The 24,093-nt window shown below is 34.0% G+C and overlaps 1 protein-coding gene across 1 annotated transcript in view; it reads right to left on the bottom strand.

Moving 5' to 3' along the window:
- DPH6 (diphthamine biosynthesis 6) overlaps nucleotides 1-24,093 on the bottom strand; it is a 180,625-nt gene that overhangs the window by 24,793 nt on the left and 131,739 nt on the right. Inside the window, exon 6 of the mRNA XM_032856899.1 lies at nucleotides 8,541-8,602. Coding sequence (XP_032712790.1) covers nucleotides 8,541-8,602 — 62 coding nt within the window. The remainder of the gene's footprint in view (nucleotides 1-8,540; nucleotides 8,603-24,093) is intronic.

Genomic DNA, 24,093 nt, shown 5'->3' with positions numbered 1-24,093 from the left:
ACAAACTGTATGTACAGTCAAACCTAATTATGTAAGTAAAATATGTACAACTATTTAACTATGTGAACTTGTTTGAAAAACTCTTAGGAAATAAACCATTACAGAGTACACCAACATGTTAGCCATGTGCGTTACAGGACAGAAAAACTATGCTTTTTATACTTCTCTATAACTTTATTATATCTCAAATTTTCAGCAATAGGTAGGTACCTTATGTTGTTTTTTTCTAATTACAATTTATTTGTATACTTTATCCCCCTTTTTTCCCTCATCACAGGCCAACACTTAAAAGTATTTAATGTGTAACTTTTGTCTATGTCTTTGAAAATATATTATTATTTTGTGTGCCTGTATTTTTAATTCCTTTCAATGTTACTTTTACTCATTCAACACTTTGCTGCTACGTGCACAATGAATGTACTTTTCTAACTGCAGACCTGTATCTCATAACATGCACTCACCACATTTTAACTATCTGCTATTCCAGAAATGGACATTCATGTTGCCTCCAATAACCCCACCACCATCAAAAGTAACCCTGCAACGACTATTTTCACTAATGTCCCCTTATGGAATTTAAGCATCTCCTCGCATCTGTATTTTGTCTTGAGATATTCTTTTCTACATAGTGGTTCTCCATAGATTTTACCATTTTTCTGTTAGGATTGTTACCTACATGTTGATATATGTCAGTTAACAATCTCCAGTTATAGTGTCTACCCAGTTTTGTTTTGTTTTGTATTTTGTAAGGTGGAAGAATTGCAGAATTATTCTTCAGTAATAGCAAATATTATTCATAGTATTAAACATTGCTAACACTTATTGAGCACTTAGAATGTGCCAGATGATAAGCTAAGCACCTATTGTTACAACGTTCATTGTATTATGTGGGAAACTAACTAGACCAACATTTGAGGTAAGCAGTAGCATTGGGGTCCACACCTGCCCTCCTGGGTACAGAGTTAACTTGCTGATTGCTGTCCTATGCTGCCTCTTACTTCATGTGATCTGAATGAACTATGAAAAGGACACTTGCCCAAAGGTATCTTTTCTCCACCACCTCTGCTACCAACCTGTCTGTCATTCTCACAAATAATATTAATTTTTTCAAGGGAAATCACTGTAATACACAAAAATTCCCTTAACTGAAAAATATTAACTCTTGGATACAGTAATATATTAAAGGATTAATGTAGCTAAAATAACATTACATTTTGCAAGTGATATCTACCCACATTACACAAGTGGCACCTAACAGGTGGTTCAGGATACCTGAGGCAGGTGAACAAAATGGGTTCTTCTACTTAACCCCTTCTTCTCCCACCCCTACAAGTTCGAAGGTTCTCTCCTTTTGAATTTCTTGACTATTCAGGAAAGTTGTGTCAACAAGTTGAAAAATGAATATGTAGTTGATTTTTTATCTCATTTAATGAGGTTAATTACATTTTTCATAAAGATAACGACTTATATAGTCCTTAAAACCTGATATGTCTTGGGCAATGATGGAGAAGACAGAGTCCTAGAAAATAAGTTTAAAAAATAAAAAAACAGCCATTCCCTCTAAATGCTGAAAGAAGACGAGAGTTTGACAAATGACTCATTTGCTTTTATACTAGAATCATTGCGCTCTGAATATATCAGGCAATTGACTGAGTCTCCTTTATGAGCATATGTAAAAATGAAAGGAAAAAGAGAAAGCAAAAAACCTGGGTTAAAATCTGGGTTATGTCAGAAAACCGTTATACATGTAGTGAGAAACAAATTGGCAACAAATTGGTGTAAAAACTGATTAGGCACTCACTTGATAGAAAGCTCACGTACACACAGATTAGACTATGCAGAACAGAAGCCAGAGAAAAAAAGACACTCTAAATTGTTTTGCATAATTTTCTATAACTATCAGGAAAAATAATTCCTGTTCAAAATATGCAATTAGCCATTAATATTCAATCTTTCCCTTTTGAGCAATTTTTTACCATTCTGAGAAGCTACTTGTCAAAATCAGCAAAAATAACCACAGCTAAATCCTATAGTAAAATCTCTTCAAACATTGCTTCTGTTCTTTCTTCTCTCTCCTTTACTCCTGCAACTCCAGTTACAGGTATGATAAATTTCTCTCCCTTACATCTCATAGTTTTCTCTTTACTTTCCATCCTGTTTTCTTTGTGCTTCAGCCTGGATGGTTTATATCACCCTATCTTCTGGGTCTTTAATTATCTATACAACTCTATCAAATCTACCGGTAAACTCACGTATTGTGTTCTTAATTTCAGGTTTTGCATTTTAAATCCTAGAATTCTATCTGATTGACTTATATAGATTCCAAATTGCCCCTAAAATAGTTCATCTTCCCACCCAATGCCACAGTCATCTGAAAATTTGATCATATGGATCCTCTGACACCGTTTCTAGTATATGTGTTTTCTCTTGTTTTCAGTTATCTCATTGGATCTCCTCATATGCTTGGCCATATCTGATTGTCTGCTGAATTCTGTGTAAAATGTTTTAGAGATAATCTGAGGCTCTGAATCATGTTATCTTTTTAAAGAGAGAAATGGGCAATACGAGGAGCATGAGATCACTTCAATTCAGTCTAGAGTTGATATGATTCAAAGCTGGATATAAGTATTTGCAAGGGCTGGACTATTTCTGGTTTGCCTCTAATCCCTAGGGTATAACCCATTCAGGAGTTGACTGAATACCTGGAGGGTTAACCAGGTTTTATTTCCTTAGCGCTATGAAGCTGCTGAAAGTCCTACTCAGCTTCTCAGCTGCAGTTCTCTCCTTAACTTCTTGGTATCCCTGTATCATTTTTTGAATTAGAAAATGTCTTAAGGGGATTTAGAGGCTCTGTTCTCACTGGAATTCTGGCCCCTCAAATTTTCTCATTTTTTGTAATTTCCTAATGCCTTCCAAAATTATTTTTAATTCCATGCAACTATTCTAATAGTTTTAACTGGGAGAATTGGTCTGATTTAAGTTATTCCACCACACCTGAAAAAAGATGTCTTCAATGTCTATTGCAACTAAAAATATAGAGACATTCTGACCCAGTATTTCCATTCTAGGATTTTATCCTACAGATAAACTCATACATGTCCTAAAATATATGTACAGTAATGTTCACTCTAGCATTATTTGAAATAGCAAAAGACATGAAAGAAAGCAGTAAGGAATAAAGCCCATCAATAAAGAAGAGGCTCAATATATTATCCATATAGTGAAGTCACAAAGACAAACTGTCTGAATCCTTTTGTGTTAAAGTGGAAGATGGAGAATGATGTACAATATGTTCTAATTTTGGTAAAAATGAATAAACACATGCATATATATTTACATATGCAAAGAAAGTTTTTGAAGAGATACCTCACAACAGAGAAGAGTGGTTATTCTAGGAAAGAAAATGGGGGGGCAGGTAGTCAGTGGAAGATTTTTCATTATTGTTTAAATTTATTTTTTACACATTACATGCTTTAATGTTATAATAAACCACTAGAAAAAAACAGATAGCATGAGAAGTGCTACAGACTGGGAGTCAAAGAAGAAAATGGCAGCTGAAAGGAGGTTTATTTATTTATTTATTTATAAAGGTTTTGTTTATTTATTTGGCAGAGAGGGAGAGAGAGAGCACAAGCAGGAGGAGCAGCAGGCACAAGGAGAGGGAGAAGGAGGCTCGGGAGCATGATGCAGGGCTTGAAGAGGACCCTGGGATCATGACCTGTGTCAAAGGCAGACGCTTAAGCAACTGAGCCATCCAGGTACCTCAAATGAGGCTTATTTAAGCTAGAGTTTAAAGCTTAGACTTTCAGACAGATTGGATTTAGTTGAGTGAGGGAGAGAAAAGTCTGCAGAGAAGGGGAGTAGAACATGAAGGTACAAAGAAGTACTCAGTTTAGGGAAACTATTAGTAGTTCTAAACTCATGAAGGATAGGGTAGATGTAGGAGACTGCCTATCTCACAAGACTCTTTTTCCTCAAGGGTAGATGGTGTTAAGGAGTTTAAATTTTATTTGAGGGAATGGGAATAATGCAAAATTTTATTTTGAGGGAATGGGGAACAACAACATGATCAGATTTGCCCTTCACATGTATGATGATGATAGGCCTTTGGATTGACAAGGGGTAAAGTGGGGAGGAGATAGACTTGAGCTAGAAGATTGTAATAACCTAGGGGAAACCTTAATGCAGTGACAATGAGGATTAAATGGGACAGATTATAAGATGTTAAGAAGGTAGAATTAAAAGGAGTTGGGGCCTTATTTGTGAATAATGGAATATATGAAATAATTTATTGCAATTCACTTTTTATTGGTCTCGAACAACTGAGTAGACAATGGAACCCTTCACTGTCAGGACACATAAAAATGGCATAGATATGTCAGCAAAGAAATGTTCAGTTCTGCACAGCTGAGGTTGAAATGATTGAGTACATCTAAGAGGAAGATGTCTGGAGGATAAAAAGATGGTGGAGGAAGACACTTAACTGTCATACGAATAAAACTGGTAATTGAAGTCATGGAGGTATTTAATATCACAACAGGGGTAAGGCTATAGATGGAACAACAACTTATAAGGGGTGGAATATATACAGTAAGCCCCAAAAGGAAGTTAAAAAATACTCAGAAAGCTTTCAGAAGTAAGTAGCGGAAGCCAATGGATGACAATGGTTTCAAGAAGGCTTACATTCTTTCAGAGAAATCTAGAAATAAAGTGCCTAAAATGTGTTACTGGTATTGAAGAACTAGGAGATGATATATTTGATCACTGTGTTAGAATTACCTAGTGCTTGTTTAAAGATTAGATTCCTGGTCATTCTGAACTGAGATTTCTTAGGGTGGGAAAAGAGTGTATATTTTAACAACGTCCCAAATAAACTTCACCCTCACGTCTGAGAACAACTATGGCAGACTTTAAGCTCCTTTAGAACAAGGATCTTGTTTAATTCATCATGTAGACTTAGTGCTTGCCACAGCATTTGCCATGTAACAGGTCCTCAATAAATATGAAGTAACTTAAGGACGAGAGCAGAGAACGGAGAGATGGACAAATGAACACACGAATGAAAGAACTAAAGACGTCTTTGCCAAAATCTTGGTAGGATTATTAGAGCTTACATTCTGGTGGGGTGGGTGAAGGGGTGACAGATAGTATACATGCAAGCAGATAGACAATTTGTAGAGATAACTTGTAGAGATTTGTGTTAGCTAGGATAGTCAAGGAAAGCTTTCCTGAGAAGGTATCGTTTGAGTTGTCACTTAAATTATGAGAAAGCATTAACCATGTGATGCTCTGAAGGCAAAAAACATTTGAGGCAGAACAAAGTCCTAAGGAGAAAAAGGGTGAGTAAAGTGTATTTAAGTAATAAGGAGGCATCTGTGGCTCTGGCTCAGTGAGTGAGATAGAACCTGGTGGCAAATAGGATGCTGATCATCAACAGTTTCATCAGTTGTGATCTCATAGGAATTTGGATGTTATTCTAATTGCAATGAGAAACTATTTAAACTTTAAACAAAGCAGCGATGTGATCCGACTTACACTTAAAAAAAAATTACTCTGGCATCTGTATGAATAATGGATCATAGCAGGGCAATGGTGGAATAAGCCGACCAGTGAGGGGTTGATGTCTGACTGTATTTCAGACAAGAGATGATTATCTTGTGGTGGTAGCAAGAGAGACAGAGAGAAGTGCCTGGGCTTATAATATATTCTGGAGAGAGAGAGAAGGCAAGACAATGCTAATGGGTTGGCCAGAGTAAGTAACAGAAAGAGAAGTCTAAAGAATTTGGATTTTAGCCAACAAGCAACGGGGACTCAAAGTCTTGAAGTGAGTGAGTGACACAACTACAGTAGAATATATTAGAACAGTTATCTTCAAGTAGCGAGCCAAATGAAGTCTTTGGGAAATAAAATGGAAGGTAGACGTGAATTTGGAGTTGTTAGTAATACTCTAGGCCTGAACTGACAGTTACTGAACTAAGATGATGACAAAAGTAATGGCAAAAAGTGACGGATATAAAGGGCCACAATGAAGTTCGTGGAGATTTAATTTGCCATGCCTTTAGGCAAAAAGACACAGAAAATTTGGGCTAGAACTATTTGGGAGTCATCAGAATATAGATAGCTTTTAAAGCCATGTAAGTGACTGAGATCGTCCAGAAAAAGGTGACAGAGTGAAAACGGAGCTTAGGCGAGGAACTGGCTATAGAGACTAAGAGTGACCAGAACAAAAAGAGAAAAACTAGGAGAATGTGGCGTCACAGATGCTGAGGAAAGCATTTTAAGGAGGAGTGTTTATAATGAACAAATAAGGGCTAAGAAGTGTTGGTTGGGTTTGGTAAAGTGGAGATCATGCATGATCTTAGTCAGAGCTGTATCCATTTAGAAGTGGAAGGAGAAGCCAGGCTCCAGGTACAGGGGGCATCTGAGACATGAAGAAGCGCTGACAATCAACATGGATAATACTCTGAAACTTTTGGTTTTGAAGCAAAGAAGAGAAGTAGCTAGAGGAATAACTAGAGTGGAGGGAAGGAATCTTCAGAATGGGAGAGATGGTGCATGTTTCAATATGATGTGAAAGAGAGTAAAGAGAAAGAGGAGGAAGCTATTGGAGAGGGTGAGTGATGGCTGCTAATGGGATCCAGAGAACAGGAAGGGCGTGAGCCATATGTGGGAGGAAGTGCTCTTCTCCCAGTTACAAGAAGCAACAATGTGCCTGGGTGCCAGTAAGTTAGCAGGGTGGTGCTCAGAGGCAGAGGAATTTCCAGGGTGATGGCTTCCATTTTCTTTGTGAAGAAACAAACCATCCACTCAAAAGTGAGGGGAATGGTGAAGGGGACTGAATTTAGAGGAGAGTAGAGAAGGAATGCAATAGCCATTATGGAGAATGGGTAGATAATTTTTCCAGAGAAATATGAGATTGCCTGGCCATACTGAAGATTGAATAAAATGATTTCTGCAGTTTTTGTGTTTAAATATTCTATGATAATCTCCAGATTAACTCATAATCAACATCATGGCAATCCCAGGCCTTATACGCCTATTCTACAAAGAACCTCTACATACTGGATACCTGAACTCATAACTTTAAATTTATGGAGTAGCTTACAAAAAGCTCTTTTGCCAAAGCCCCAGTTTCTCATTTCTGAAATTCTATTTACCCCTATAAATTTAATTTCATTATTTACCTACATTTTTTTTTCAGAAGCAAAATTTAATCTGATGATAGGGAATAGCTATGAACATAGATGTAATGTTGGCCATAGCACAAATTGCTGTGAGAAAAGTCCTGTCAGAGTAGCATAAAAAGCAACCATGTCCATTAGGCTGACTTAAACAAGTGACACTAAATTATCTAGAAATCAAATATAATTTGTCACAATTATATGCTCATTTCATTTTTATTTTTACTATTTGTCCTGGATATATTAGATGCTTACTGATATTTAGTGAAAAAGAGATGAACATTTCAGGGATTTCTAAGCATTTGGTACATATTGATAAACCATAAAATAATCAAGTACAAATAACTGAAAGAAAATCCAAAGATCATAAAGTTAGTAAAGAAGGTAACTGCCAGCACATGGCAGTAATTGTATTAATATCTAGAGACAATGTTGATACATTTTTTTTTTAAAGATTTTATTTATTTGACAGACAGAGATCACAAATAGGCAGAGAGGCAGGAGGAAGCAGGCTCCCTACCGAGCAGAGTCTGATGCGGACCTCAATCCCAGGACCCTGGGATCATGACCTGAACTGAAGGCAGAGGCTTTAACCCACTGAGCCACCCAGGCGCCCTGACAATGTTGATAAATTAAGAGAGGGTGAAGGGAACATGGTAACTTACTAGAGGAGTTCAGTTCTTTCATAGAAGCAGGGTAATTTTCATTTTTTCCATCATAATTGTGAAATAAAATACTCTCATCATTATACTCCTTTAGTTGTCACTGGCATGTGAAAGCATTTGCCCCAAATGTTCATAAAATATAATAATAACAGTTAATAGAAAAAAAATAAAAATAACTAAATCTTTCTTTAAAGCTTAGAACACATTAAGGATTTGACAATGACATGGGTCAAATGGTTGTTATTTGAAACCTTAAAATAATTTTTTTGCTACTCTGCAAGTTAATTTCCTAATTGGCAAAAGAGAACAGGTTAGATTAGATCATCTCTGAAGGAAGTTTCTACTCATATTTCTGATTGAAAAGCATCTAATCACAGAGACTATCAGCTACTTTAGGAGTATAGTCCTTCTTATATAGCATACAATGTCCATGTTAATTAAAGAAACCTGACAGGACAGTTTCATTTTAGGTATAACTTACTTCTTTATTCAGAGCAAGAAACTGATAATGATTTTCATAATTAATTTCAGAATTTTCATATCCATTAGAAGTTGAATTTTTTTCACAAAACTATATCATGAATGTTATCAGAATTTTTCCAAAATAAAATTAATTTTATAACCATCATATCATGGCCTTATCTTTTTTCTTCCTTTAGATGTCTATATTTTGAGAAATAGTATAAATTCTTACCTCTAAGAGATAAGGTTCCATTTGATCCAGGGTTTTTCCAAGATGCTTATCTGGATCTAAACCTGCCAAGAAAGATTAAATTTTTTTTTTAAGATAATTATCAGATTGGAAGACACATTTCCCTCTTCCCTTTGCCTCTCCTTGCTTAGGAAACCAGTATATGTATATTTCAAATTGCTTTGATCCTAAAGTAAAATGTATTTGGCTAGTATTTACTTTTCTATTCCCCTTGGAATAGGGGATTTTCTTGCTCCTGAAAAATAAGTTCCATGCCAAATCATTTCATTGCACTGTGTCAGCTTCCAGATACATTGTTTTAATTCATTTTTGAGCAATTGTAATTTGGATGGAAAAACAGGTATCATTTCAAAGATAGGACATTTATGTCCTTGGTATTTTAATTATTATGGCTATTTTATTCATGGACAATAGTGAGAATTTTCTTATGTATTCCTGTTTTATCTAAACTTTAAAATTCTAACTTAGAGAATAAGAGTAGAAAATAGAAGAACAGTAGACACTTATGCCTATATAATTCATTCACTTCATAAAAGGACACATATATGGGCACAAATAATTGTATTATCAAATTAAATGATGTTTCATTTCAATGACCATTTGCATGATAATGTTTTCTAAGCAAAGATAGAAACAACTTTGAAAAATCATTATTGTACCAACAGCATGTGTATAATCTTAGATAAAGATGTTCAACTATATAGTAGAGTTGATGTAGGTGATAAGGTATAGGCAGACAAGTATGGGCAATAAACTCTTCCCACATACCAGAACTAACTTGCCAGGGAAGAAAAAGTCACATACCACAAATCTGCTATGAAATGGAAGAATTCATTTTAGATATTACATCCATAATATATTTAGATATTTACATATGTAATGCGTGTATTGACTTAGCCTCATTTAAATGAATTGTTTTTATCTTTTACTGGTTTAAATTATTTAGCTATTAATTACACAAACTGATCAATAATTTTCTGCTTCTAGTTGGATGCTTTTTTTGGTAACATGTTATTTATTATATCACATATGAGAAGAAGGGAAGTCAGGCCAAGATCGAAAACTCTTCTGCCACTGAGTATTTTAGGTGAAACTCAAAGCAAACAACTCAGACCAATAGCACTGGACAGATTTTTTGTCTCACCTCTCTTCACAGCAATCTTATTCTCACAGTGTATTCACTAAAATTAAAATTTCAAGGAGATGGGTGAACATTTAGATGAACCAATCACTGACTCTGTCTAGTTCCTCTACTTTTATCACAATTTAGCAATTCCATATTTAGAATCAGTAAGTAAATGAAATACTTTGAAAGAAACACCCATGTAATCACCACCCAGATTTAACAAGTATTAACATTGTGCCATATTTTCTCTACAACATTTTTTAAAAGAAATAAACACTACCAACACAACAGAACGTCACGGTATATCTATCTACTCTTAATCTACAGCCCCTACACTTCTACATGGTAAGTACTCTTTTGAAGCTGGTGAGTTACTAATTATACTTTTATAATTTTACTACAAATGTATGTATCCAAACACTATTTAATACTGTTCACATATATTAAATTTTTATGTGAATGATATAATCTTTAACTTGATTTTTTCAATTCACATTGTTAATGAGATTAACTTATATTGATTGCTGTGGCTCTGGTCCATTCATTTTTATTACTGTATTCTATTCCTTTATATGGATATGCCAGAATTTAATTCTACATTTTCCAGTAGACAGGTATTTAGGCACTGGGTTGTTTCTAATTTCTGTTCTGCCACAAGTACTTTGTATGCTGCAGTAAATATGGTTTTATGTGAAATTACCATGATAGAAGAAAGTATGTACATATAATTGTATGTATTATTGCAATATATGCGCATGAGCACGTGCGTGTGTGTGTGTGTGTGTGTGTGTGTGTGTATAATCTTCAAGTCTATTAGATATTGCCAAATTGCTCTCCAAAGCAGTATTACCAATTTGTACTTCTACTATTAGGACATAGAATTCCTATTTCACAATAGGAATAATGCAATATATTGCATTAAATAATGCACAATAATGCAAAAATAATTTAGTGGTGTCAGAATTTTAAAATCTTTGCTAATTGATAAGTAAATGAATAAATAAATAAAGTTGTTTTAGATACTTATTTTAATTGTCATTTTCTGATTATTATTAAAAGCACCATACCCAATACAGATGGCTTCCCAGGTGAATTCTACTAATATTTAAAGAAGAGTTTAGAAGAGGAAGGAAAACTTCCAAATTCATTCTACAAGGCCCACATTACCCTGATATTGAAAATCAGATAATTAAACTACAGAAAAAGAAAACTACAGGCCAGTATCTCTGATGAGCATAGATAACAATCCACAGTAAGATATAAGCAAACTGAATCCAACAATACATTTAAAAGAAAAAGTCATTCACCATGATCATGTGGGATTATTCCAGGGACACAAAGGAGGGTGGTTTAGTATTTGCAAACAATCAACATGATACACCAAATTAGCAAAAGAAAGAGTAACAGCTGTATGATCATATCAATAGATGTAGAAAAGCACCTGTCAAAGTACAATCTTCGTTCATGATAAAAACTCAACAAAGTAGGTTTAGATATGGTTTCACTTACTTGTGGAGCATAAGGAATAACATGGAGGACATTGGGAGAAGGAAAGAAGTGAGTTGGGGGAAATTGGAGGGGGAGACAAACCATGAGAGACTGTGAACACTGAAAAACAAACTGAGGGTTTTGGAGGGGAGGGAGGTGGGGGGTTGGGTGAGCCTGGTGGTGGGTATTAAGGAGGGCACATATTGCATGGAGCACTGGGTGTGGTGCATAAACAATGTATCTTGAAACACTGAAACAAAAATACATTTTAAATAGTTATGGTGTCAAAAAAAAAAAAAAAAAAAGGAACATAGCTCAACATAATAAAGGCCATATGTGAAAAACCCACAGCTAACTTCATTCTCAATGGTGAAAACAAAGCTTTTCCCCTAACATCAGGAACAAGACAAGGATGTCCACTCTCTTCCCTTTTATTCAACGTAGTACTAGAATTCCTACAGCAATCAGGCAAGAAAAAGAGGTAAAAGGCATCCAAATTGGTAAAGAACTAAGTAAAACTTTCATTATTTGCAGATGACATGATAGTATTAAATATAGAAAACTCTACAGATTCTACCAAAAAACATGCTAAAACTGATGTATAGATTTAATAAAGTTGCAAGATACAAAATTAATACACAAATAATGTGCTGCCTTCCTATACACTAATAATGAGATAGCAGAAAGAAAAATTAGGAAAATAATCCCACTAAAATAGCACCAAAAAGAACAAAATACCTATGAATAAACTTAACAAAGGAAGTGAAAGACCTATACTTCAAAAGCTATAAATCGATAATGAAAAATTGAACATGACACAAACAAATGGAAAGATATTCCATGATAATTGATTGGAAGAACCAATACTGTTAAAATGTTCATACTATCTGAAGCAATCTACAGATTTAATGCAATCCCTATCAAAATACCAGTAACATTTTCCATGGAACTAGAACAAATAATCCTAAAATTATATGGAACCACAAAAGACCCCAAATAGTCGAAGCAATCTTGAGAAAGAAGAACAAAGTTTGAGGTATCACAATTATGGATTTAAAGATATACTACAAAACTTCAGTGATAAAAACAGTGTGGTACTGGTACAAAATAGGGTTATATAGATCAATGGAACACAGATCTATAGTTACACAGATCAATGCACAGAAATAAACCCACACATTTATGGTCAATTAATTTATGACAAAGGAGGGAAGAATAAAGAATATGTAATGGGGAAAAGAAAGTCTCCAACAAATGGTGTTGGGAAAACCAGAGAGCTACATGCAAAACAACGAAACTTGGCCACTTTCTTATACCATAACAAAAATAAAATGGATTAGACCTAAATGTGAGGCCTAAATTTATAAAACTCCTAGAAGAAAACAGAGGTAGCAATTTCTTTGACATCAGGCATAGAAACATTTTTCTAGATATGTCTCCTAAGGCAAAGGAAACAAAAGCAAAATCCAACTACTGGGATTATACCAAAATAAAAAGTTATTTGTATGGTGAAGGAAACCATCAACAAAACAAAAAGGCAACTACTGAATATTTGCAAATGATATATCCAGTAAGGGGTTAATATCCAAAACACATAATTTTCAAAACTCAACACCAAAAACCCCCACAAATAATCTGATTTAAAAATCAGTAAGAACCTGAATGGATTTTTTTTTTTTTCCAAAGACATACTTATGGCCAACAGACACATGAAAAAAAGCTCAACATCACTCATCATCAGGGAAATGCAAATTAAAACCACAATGTACAATTTACCACAATGTACCAATTTACACCTTTTGGAATGACTAAAATAAAAAACACAGGAATATAAGTATTTGTGAGCATGTGGAGACAAAGGAACCCTTGTGCATTGTTGGTGGGACAGCAAACTGGTACAGCCAATGTGGGAAACAATATGGAAGTTCCTGAAATATTTATGCTTTATGTATTTGAGAGCTATGTTATTATGTGCATAGATACTTGCAATTTCTAAAGTTTTCTGATAAGATTATTATTCCTTTTATCAACAAGTAATGACCTATTCATCTCCATATATCTTCATACATGATTTTTATACTATATTCTATTTACCAACACTACAACACCATCTTTATTTTGTTAACATTTTACTGGCATATATTTTTTCCATAATTTATTCTTGAATTTTCTGTGTGTGTGTGTGTGTGTGTGTGTGTGTGTTTTCATATGCCATTTATCAACTACATATAACTGGATTTTTAAAAATTTTATCCTGTCTTATAAATACAACTTTAAAGAACGGAGTTTAATCATTTTACATTTTTAACATTTTATTCTATCATCTTATTATAGATTTCCTGTTTTACTAAGCTTTATACATATTTGTTCCTTTGGTATTTTCTGCCTCATGCTGTACTGAAAGGATTTTTGTCTGTTTGTTTTCTCTGCTGATTAGGAAGCTATAGACTGAATTTCTACTCTTTTAGTAATCACTTATAATTTTAAAAATTCATTCAAAGCCTACATACATTTAAAGCCTAAATGTATTATCTAAAAGTTATGAATCTTAGAATATAAATTTAACAATTTGTTTAGCACCCTTTTGACTAAGAGAAGTTAGCATGTTTTCACTAGATACTAAATAAGCCCCACCATTTCAGTTGCTGTTACTGTGTTAACTTTTAGTTGCATCCTTTTGTGAAGAAAAATTAAGCCCACCAGCATATTTTACAATGCCTTCTTTCCCAATTGTTTCTCATTCATTTCTCCTGGAAGTCAATCTATTTCTAACTGAAATCCATTCTTTATTTTTTTACTGAAGATCTGTGAGTGGTAAAGTCTCAGGTTTTAGATGGCTGATAATGTTCTATTTCACTCTCATCATTATATAATAGTTTAGCTGTAACATATTACTTCTTCAGAAATTAGTCGTTCTTAGTAAGATTTATACTGTCAGTCTAGTAGTGATTCCCATATAATAATTTTTTTTTCTGTGCTAAATTGTAGTTTTCAATGTACTTGTGACATTTCATAATTTTAATACGTGTGTGGGTGTATTATTTACTTTTTTAATATTGTACGGCACCTAATACACACTTTCAATTCCAAAACTTACATTTTTCTTCAAGCCTAGAAAATTTTCAGTCATTATATTTGTAAATACTGTTTTTCTGCCTTTTCTTCTGTTTTTTTTCCTGAATCATCTATTACACAAATATTGTGACTTCCAAACTATTCTGCATATTTTTAAATTGCTCTTAAAAATTTTTTTATGTTGCCTTTTGGGTCAATTATTTTTTTCCTGGTTCATTCATTCTCTTTGACTTGGCTCACCTAGAGTTTATTCTGCCCACTGAGCTTTTTATTTTTTAAGTGACTATATGTTTCACTTCCAATAATTCTAATTTGTTACTTTTCATGTCACCTTATTGCTGTTTCACTGTGATTTTTCTTTTTTTTTCTTTTTAAAATTTTTAAAAACATTTATTTATTTGAGAGAGAGAGAACACAAGCAGGGGGAGCAGCAGGCAGAGGAAAAGTAAGCAGAAGAAGAAGCAGGGTCCCCGCTGTCCCTGTCCATGAAGGACAATGTTCTTTATTTTTCTAATTGATTGCTCTTCCTTTAATGCATGTTTTATTTTTCTTTATCTCTTTGAGATTCTCCCTCATATGGGGCACTTTCACTCTGTTTTCCCCCAGGATTATAATCTCTCAACTGCTTTTGCTTGCTTCCTAACCCTTTTATATTATATTATAGCCCCCTGGTTCAGTCCTCCTTACTATTGTGTGTCTCCTCATTTCTACTTCACAGAGATGTTTGTAATGTTTTCTAGGACAGCTATGTCTTTCATACTTTTCCTTCATATATTCATATAAAGCATGAAGGTGCAAGGCCAGGATGAATGGAAGTTACTTTTTATCTTTCCTTCCAATTCCTTCTTACGTATCGGTCAAACAACATAACCTATCTCACTCAGCATTTGGGCACACATCATTAAAATCAAAGTCACTTGATTGAATCTAATAATTTATGTTTTGTTTCTTTATAAAGATCTGGGAATAAATAAATGCCTGTCTAAAGGTCATGAAGGGAATTTAAGAGCGTATGGTTTTATACAGGTAAGACTGGGAGATCAAACCAATGATCTTCCCATTTTTCTTGTAGTAGTCTTTTAATTCATTAGAGAATCATCAAGTCTCAGTTCTGAACTCTTATCATATAGAAATAGCTGTTGCACCTCATTTTAGCGATTGCTGCATTCCATGATATAGATAAAGTAATTTGGTTTACCTTTAGATAAGAGTCAGTAAAATATGTAAACATAGGCCACACGGGGCACAATTTTGTCCACATGAAACTGATTATCACACAGACAAACTATGTTAAAAATTAGTTGATTATTGCAAGATTTTTCTGTATTCATAAAAATACTTTAAATTTATTTATTCCTGGGCTAAGCAGTGGACATTCTGTGGCACTAAAAATATTAATTCAAATTTAAAACTTAAAGAATATTTTCAAATATTTTCCTGAAACACATTGTAGACCATTTCATTACAGTAGGAAATTATTATAAAGCTATAAAATAGCTAAAATAAAAGAACTACATTTCTTTTCTCTCAGTGTTAATAATGAAATAAGCTGCACGTATAAGTCTTTATAGTATGGCAATGGGGTCTGTGTCATGTTTAGTGAGTGTGGTAGGTGCTGCTATATTTCACGGTCTGATGCTTTAGACATTTCACACAGAGAATACGACCAATCAGTAATATTTCACATACACAAGGCAGTAGATGATTTCACTGGACATATAAAACCAAGAGAATGGCAGGACCTGAGAAATAAACAATTTTGAAACATTGTAAACTTATTGGAAGTTGTATCTGGTGATTTTGGTAAGCTTCTTTGGCATGAACAATGATTTAAAAGTTCTTATCTCATGATCTGATATTATTTGAATAGATTATAATTCTTTTCTGGAAAATGTCTGTTTTATAATAAAACTGTTTGTCTAGATTCAATATAATAATCTATATATTCTCTTGAACGGATCTTTCTACTTTAAATCAAGACTGTATATGATACACACTTGTGTCATGCTAACATATTCCACTGTACTTGATTATGAATACTTGAGTTCTTTTCTCCTGATGCTTTGCTGGGTACTCTGAGTGCAATCTGTCTTTGTTTCCATTTTTCTGTTCATTATAAAGTGACAAATCACTGGGGACCTCATCATCACTGCCCACATGAAATTTCAGACTTTTTACAAAATACATTCTTGGATAAGATCCAGAGATCACTAGGAACTCAAGCTACTTTCTTTGAGAAATCCAAGGCCTAAAACCACCCTGATCTCAGAGATCTCTTCTAAATCAGTTGACCCTACTGCATGTGGGACGATATTAGTCAGGATGTGGTAGGAAGATTATTCATCCTATCCCAGAATACACTCAGATATGGAACTTTTCTTAAGAAATCTTTACTGCCTAGAACACTTATGATTCCATAAATATTAAACTACATGCAAATGAAAACTCTTTGTAACTTATTTTTATAAATATAATGAAAGATTGAATATTTAATTTTCTTACACTTCCACATATTTTTCACAAGCTTCCTCATTTAGAAACATTCTAGCATTGTATGTACAGTCTTTATGATATTTAATTTCTCTAAATGGAAAAAGATTATTATTTAAAAATTTAAAACAAGAATCTGAGAAACAAATCACTTTAACATGAAAAAACTGTTAGCTTATCTATAATTATGAAGCTCAAGGATGCCAATCTTTTATCTCATGTATTTTTGGTTTGGTATTTTTTTTTTTAAAGATTTATTTATTTTACAGAGAGAGAAAACACAAGCAAGAGGGCCAGAGGGAGAGAGAATCTCAAGCACACTCTCTGCTGAGCATGAAGCCCCATGGGGGGCTTGATCTCAGGACCCTGCGATCACAACCCAAGTCAAAACCAACAGATGTTCAACCGAATGTGCTACCCAGGCACACAGGTTTGAGGTTTTTTTTTTTTTTTAATATTTAATTTATTTGACACAGAGAGAGAGAGAGAGAGAGGGAGAGAGAGCACAAGCAGGAGGAGCATCAGAGGGAGAAGCAGGCTCCTTGTTAAGCAGGGAAGCCCAATGCAGGGCTTGATCCTAGGACCCTAGAAAAATGGCATGAGCTGAAGGCAGACTCTTAACCAACTGAGCCACCCAGGCATCCCGGTTTGTGTATCTTTTAACTAGATGATACGCATGGAGAATTCTGATATTCTTGAAGGTCTCTCCTAACTGAGTCCTTCATAACTCAAAATGGAAGGCTGGGATCAGATTAGTATCAAAAAATATTTTTATCATTGGACTTATTTTTTAACATTTTTGCTTTCAGTGCTTTAAAGAGAAACAGTTTAATAATGAAGTCAATGTTTGAGTTAAAATTTAACACAAAGGTTAGAGAACATTAATAACTTCTTAGTTTAATTTCTTGTTTTACCTATAAGAATCCACTTATATTCCTAAGTATAACCAAGGATGCTAATATACCAATATATTTGTATTATATTCTATTACACAGTCATTTAATGTATGTATGTATGTATGTATGTATGTATGTAATGTCCATACCCAACATGGGGCTTGAACTCACAACCCTAGGATCAAGAGTTGCATGTTTTACTGACTGAGCCAGCCAAGCACCCCATATGCAGAGTCATTTTAAAGTATAAGAATATATAACAATACCTCAGTAATTTTTAAAGCTATCTTATACATTCATTCTATTTTCAATTTTTAAGCAATAGCGATTTAACTGGTATATGTAGTCAGTCCAAAAGGCATATAATCTTTTCTTTCTTTAAATAAACCCTACTATCTAGACCCAATACAATTTCAGTACAATCTGAAAATTTCTCTCCTAATCTTTGTAATGTCATCATTCCATTTTATTTTATGTAAAATTGCATTAGGTTAAAACCCTTTGAGGGGCTGTGAAAAGCTTATGAAAAAGCCACAATGGTTCATGGGTTTTTTTCAATGAAATTCAACTTTATCTAAAAGCTTCAATTTATCACAGTCCTTAAAAAAGATGTTTCTTTTTTAGATTCATTCAATTCAGGTATCTCTTTCCTTGCGCAGCCTGGGTCATGAATGGACATAAACTGTGCTTCCCCAAAACCATACAGTCTGTTTAATTTACCTCCTGAATCAATGACTGATAGAATGCGAGTCTCTGTGTATCCATCTCCCCTCTAAAAACCTTTTTAATGATTGAGGTTATATTATTAATGTTAATATACATATCAATATCAAGAAATATCAATATTAATAAAGAAGATGATTACACTCCATAAAACTTAGAATGTCGTTATGTTTAGAGCAAATTTTAACAAATACATAAATAAGTTACTTAAAAGTTACTATTAAATTTTTCTCCAAAGTGCAGAAAAAATTTACTGTAAATCCTGACTCCTAATGATTTAATCATGTCTTGTAGACATTCCTTGATGGAAGCTGGGCGGATGAATAAACTTACAACAAGACCTAGGCACTGGATAACTCCATGCAGAATTAAGAAATTAATTAGGAGGAAGAACCATAATTTGCAGAGCTGACATCTATTTTACTTTACCCTCATGTATCAATGGGAAGCAATTACAATTCAATTAAAATATTCAATTTTATTACTTTACTGACTGACCTTGAAGTTAATGCCTGCTTTATTTAATTGCATCATCTATGAATAAATGTTAACCCTACAATGTTATGCCCCATTATTTTCAATGCATTTTTCAACTTCTCAACTGAATTAGATCAGTCAATTTATTATCTACTGTCATGAAAGCAAGTGGAGGTTTATTTCTTCACGACAGCCCAATATATGATATGAGAGAAACATCACAAAATGTTTGATAATGCTATTTTTAAGAGAGTCAAGTAAAATGAATTGTGTTCTCGTCTCAACTTTTGTAGTCTAGACTTTTACTGTAAAATCAGTAGGTGGTATTAGAAGAGGTATAATTACTCGGAGAAGCAATTTCTAGTTTGCCTATAATTCTTGATAAATTCAGTACAGACAGGAATGGAGCATCCTATTGTATCTTCAAAAGCTAAGCACGTGTGCACGCGCACACATACACACACACACGCCCCACACACCTAATTATCTCTTCCTATTTCTACCAGATTGGTCAGCCACCAGAATAAGTAGATCCCATTTAAAAAACTTTAATAGTTTTGTTGGTAAATACAACTTCTTTTTTTGTTGTTGTTGTTGTTCCTAGACTCCAGGTGAGCACACCATTACTCTATAATTGAGCATTTTAGAAATAAAATGACTAAACTTATGTTAAAATGAACAGATAAGAAAGCCTGATTATCCAAAGTAAGATAAACTCACACATTCTGAAAGTTCAATATTTGGGGAAGGATATTATTTCACTTTCCAAATTTTTCCATTTCTACAATTATACCACTAAATGCTTAACCTTAGAGATTGTATTGGAACTCATCTCAACATAGCTTCTTTTTGAAATCTATTAATTGTTATTTTATTTCAATGTAAGTAACATAAAGGAGACTCATATACTTTATAGATTCACCTTTAAGATCTATGACATCCATAAAATGAGTGACCAATAAATCATATTAAGTATAATTATTATACAGTTAATGATAAAAAATACTTGCTATTGATCCCAAATCGTCCTTTCTTCTACCTTTAAAATATTATAGAGTTAACATATAAAAAATGAATCAAAGTAAAAAGTATGAGTTTCAAATGGAGATTTCTTTTTAAAAGGGGGATCTGAAGTTATTTATTTCAGAAATATCTTCCTAACTTTTCATAGTAGTATTTAACATGATAAGTACTGGAAACTGGAAGAAGTTCAATATGAGTAGGGAGTGTTTAAAGTAGTAAAAGTTGAGGTTAAAAAAGCAGACAAAAGCCAGATCCTAAAGGGGCTTGTGTTTCATCCTAAAGAATTTACACTTGAGTATCAGGCCACAGAGAAGACAGAGAAATGCAAAGCAGAGGATGACATAATCCAATTTGACTTTCTAGCTGCAGTCTAATTCCTTGGCAGGAAACAAGACTGAAGGCAAAAAGGCACATAAAGGGGCTGTTGCAATAGAGAGAGAGAGAGAATGTAACTGACAAGGCAATTAGTATGAAAGGAAAAGAACAGATTTGAGAGCAATATATAATAGGTAGGATATATAGTACTTGCTGATGAACTAGGTATGGAAATACAGCAAAGAAAAAAGGCAAGGATGATTTTCGGGTGTCTGACTTTGGAGAAATTTAAAGAGGATGGTAACATTTACTTCAGGTATAGGACAATCATAGAAGAAGGTTTGGGAAGGAAAATAAAGGTAGAATCAATTTAGACATGTATTTGAGGTTCCAGAGAATCACGAAGAAATATCTAATTTGAAATCAGATGTAAGGGGTTAAAGTTCAGTACAGATGGCTGGGCTAGAGATACTAATGTAGGAATATAAGCTATGAGATAAAAATACTCAAGGAGTATATGCAAAGAAAGGAGAGAAAATAAGGAAAAGAGCTTTGAGGAATATAAAATTTTAATTGACACTGTGGTCAGAGAGTGGTCCAAAATGAAAATCTAATCTGGTCATTTTCATATAAAATCTTTCAGCCATATTCTGGGCAAGTTGGTTATACCAGCACTGGCTTCTGATTCTTCTCTTTTCTTCCTGTGATGTTTAATTTTATGTGTCAACTTGAATGGGTCATGAGGTCCCCAGATTAAACATTGTTTCTGGGTATATCTGTGAGGGTGTTTCTGGATGAGACTGGTATTTGAATATGAAGTCTGAGTGAAGTAGACTGTCCTTCCCAGTGTAGGTGAGCTTCAACCAATCCATTAAGGGACTTGGTAGAAAAAAGCACAGAGGAAGGAGGAATCTACTCCCCTTTCCCTGCCTCAGTGCTTAAACTGGTACATAATCACATCTTCTCCTGCCTTTGGGCTTGGATTTACATCATTGGCTCCCCTTGTTCTCAGGTCTTTCAACTTGGACTAAATTATAGCACTAGTTTTCTTGGGTCTCCAACCTGTAGGCAGCAAATTGTGGGACTTCTCAACTTCCATAACATGGAAGTCAATTCTTCATAATACACCTTTTACAACCTACTGGTTCTTTCTTTGAGGAACCCTGACTAATACAAGGCCTAATACATTTCTCCATTCCAAACTCCACAAAGGAAAAAAAAAAAAAATCACTGAGTAAAGGTAGAAAACATCAGGATTGAAACTACCCAGAACTTGAACTAAATTCTGCTTGAGTGAAGACGGAATCAAATTCAAAGGAAAGTCTGTCCTAGACTTTTCTAGTGAAAGAATAATGTTAGAAAACCAAGCAAAGGGGACTCTGGAGAATCCTGATAGTAGCTCATATTTCAGATCTTGCATTTTGAGATGCAACTCCTCATGTGGTTCTTAATGTAAGTTTATACTGACTGTGACCTATATACATTTATACAAATTTGAGACATCAAAAAATACAATAGTACCTATCTGAAAGAGAATTTACCAGAGGACAAGCCCTACAAACTTTATAACATATCCTTGCTCCAAGCAATTTTAATAGATAAGTATTGAGCCCTTAACTGATATAGGATAGTCTAACTTTCCAACCATGGCAAATACAGAATAATACTGGTTTTAAGGTACAAAACACAAATATCTGCTTGAGCAGTGGAATTATTAAATAGTCTAAAAACTGAATAGACTAATAGAAAAAGATATGTAAACTTACCTTCCAGGGGGAGTTTTCAGTTAACTCTTACATATTATCATGTAAGTTGTTTTAGTGTAAGCTGCCTGACACAGATATAAATGTTACTACAGAGGGCTAACTTTTTAATAGTTGCATTAAATAAGATCTTATTTTTTGTGAATATTGCATTCTGTATATTTTTTATTTTTATAGAATGGAGAGAATTGGTGCTACTGGTTGAGCTGAAGGTTGAAGGATAGGCTTTAGAAATATAATATAGTACATATTTCTTACAAGGCAATATAGTATATATATTAATACACATTAATAGCTATGGGATGGACAGGATCTTAATCTTTAAAAAACTCAAAGAACATATGCATATCAGCACCAAATAGTAATAGACATAACTTATTTTTAGAACACTTTGCCTTACCTAGAGGGGAAAAAAAATGGTAGCAATAAAATGAACAAAATCGGCATTTATTTCCTCTGCTATTACAATCTGTTACTCCCCTTCACAGACTGAGCAAAGGCGTTCTATTCAGAGATGGACTAATAGTATCTGTATTTGAATCGTAAGGAAATATTATATCACATATACGTAGAATTTGATATTTAAACCTTGATTTATTTCCCCCTCAACTTAAAATATAGTAGGTAATTTACAATACATTTGGGAAATGTTAAAAGTCTCAACTTTGGATGTTTCAATACTTAAATTAGAAGTTTAAAATTTCTGTGTTAAAGTATTTTGTATAGGGGTGCCGGGGTGGCTCAGTCATTAAGCATCTGCCTTTAGCTCAGGTCATGATCCCATGGTCCTAGGATCAAGCCCTGCATTGGGCCCTGCTCAGGGGAAGCCTCCCCCGTCCCACTCCCCCTGCTTGTGTTCCCTCTTTCTATCAAATAAATAAAGTCTTTTAAAAAAAGAAATATATTTCTAATAGCAATTAAACTATACTTGAATGCACATTAAGTAACCTTTTTTTAACAAAATAATTATTTGAACAAAGTTCAGGTAAAAAATGATATGTTAACCATAGAATATGAATGAATAATGCAAATTGCTTCTAACCTTTACTGTTCAGCATTATTTCCTAGAAAGGCTATTACAATGAGTGGTTTTAATCATGTCCATTATCATCCAAATGAATGACAGAAGAGCACAATGTGTAGGAGCAATAATTAATATGACTTAGTTTGGCCTATTTGGGCAGTTACAAAAGAGGAAATAGATTAATATGACATACAGGAATTACCACAGTTAAGTATGTGCAGAAGTGGAACTCAGGAACTAGGAAGGTTGCACAATTAAAGCTCATGTTCTAATTAGTATGGGCATCTCTAAATGTTAACCCAAAGGGGTAGACTTTAAGAAGTTTATATTAAAAACCTGAGGGGGAAAAGAGAGGAAAAAAAAAAAAAGGCTGGCAGACCTATTCAGGTTGCTTGGAAGACAGATAAGGACACTGGCTATGAGACATGTACACACTAGGCCATTATCTGAAAGGTCAAAAGAGAAATCTGTGGATAGTTAAAAAAAAAAAAACAAAAAACAGGCAAACAAACTAGAAGTTCACACAGACATTTACAAACCCACTGAAAATATTTAGAACATATTTTAACACTTAACATTTTTTTTTCTGAAATACTAAAAATATATTGTCAAAGAAAGGGAGAATCTGAAAAATAAAAAGACAAAAGGTAACATTAGGACTAGACAGCCAACACAAACGGCTGGACCAAGTGCTGACTTTCTCCCCATCAATGAGGACTTCCAGTGAAGACAGCAAATAAGAGGAAGAGAAGCAGCAGAGAAGTTTAATTCAGTTTTACTTGGCATTGACCTTGTCTGTATAGGATACTAGGGAAACGACTATTCCAAGGGCACTTTCTGAGAAAATCAGTGGGGCAGTAACAGAGAGCAATCTCCTAGGAGGAAATAGAGCAACTTGAGAAATTCCACAGCAATAAATCACCATGACCAGATGGTATTCAACTGAGAGTTTCTGAAGTAAATAAAGTGTGAAATGGCTGAGCTACAGATGAGGATATGCAATGTATCTGGAAAACCAGAAACTGTTTTCAGATATTGCGACTTTGCTAATACGGTCGCTTTTCTGTAGGAAAGAAAAAAACAATCAAATTAAGATTTATAGAATTACAGACCAGTGGCTCTCTTGGTGATAATG

The sequence above is a fragment of the Lontra canadensis genome, unplaced genomic scaffold (assembly GCF_010015895.1).
Source record: "Lontra canadensis isolate GAN:19392208 unplaced genomic scaffold, GSC_riverotter_1.0 scaffold12, whole genome shotgun sequence".
Lineage (NCBI taxonomy): Eukaryota > Metazoa > Chordata > Mammalia > Carnivora > Mustelidae > Lontra > Lontra canadensis.
The sequence above is the reverse complement of the archived record's forward strand: the minus strand, read 5'-3'. Positions and strand labels throughout refer to the sequence as shown.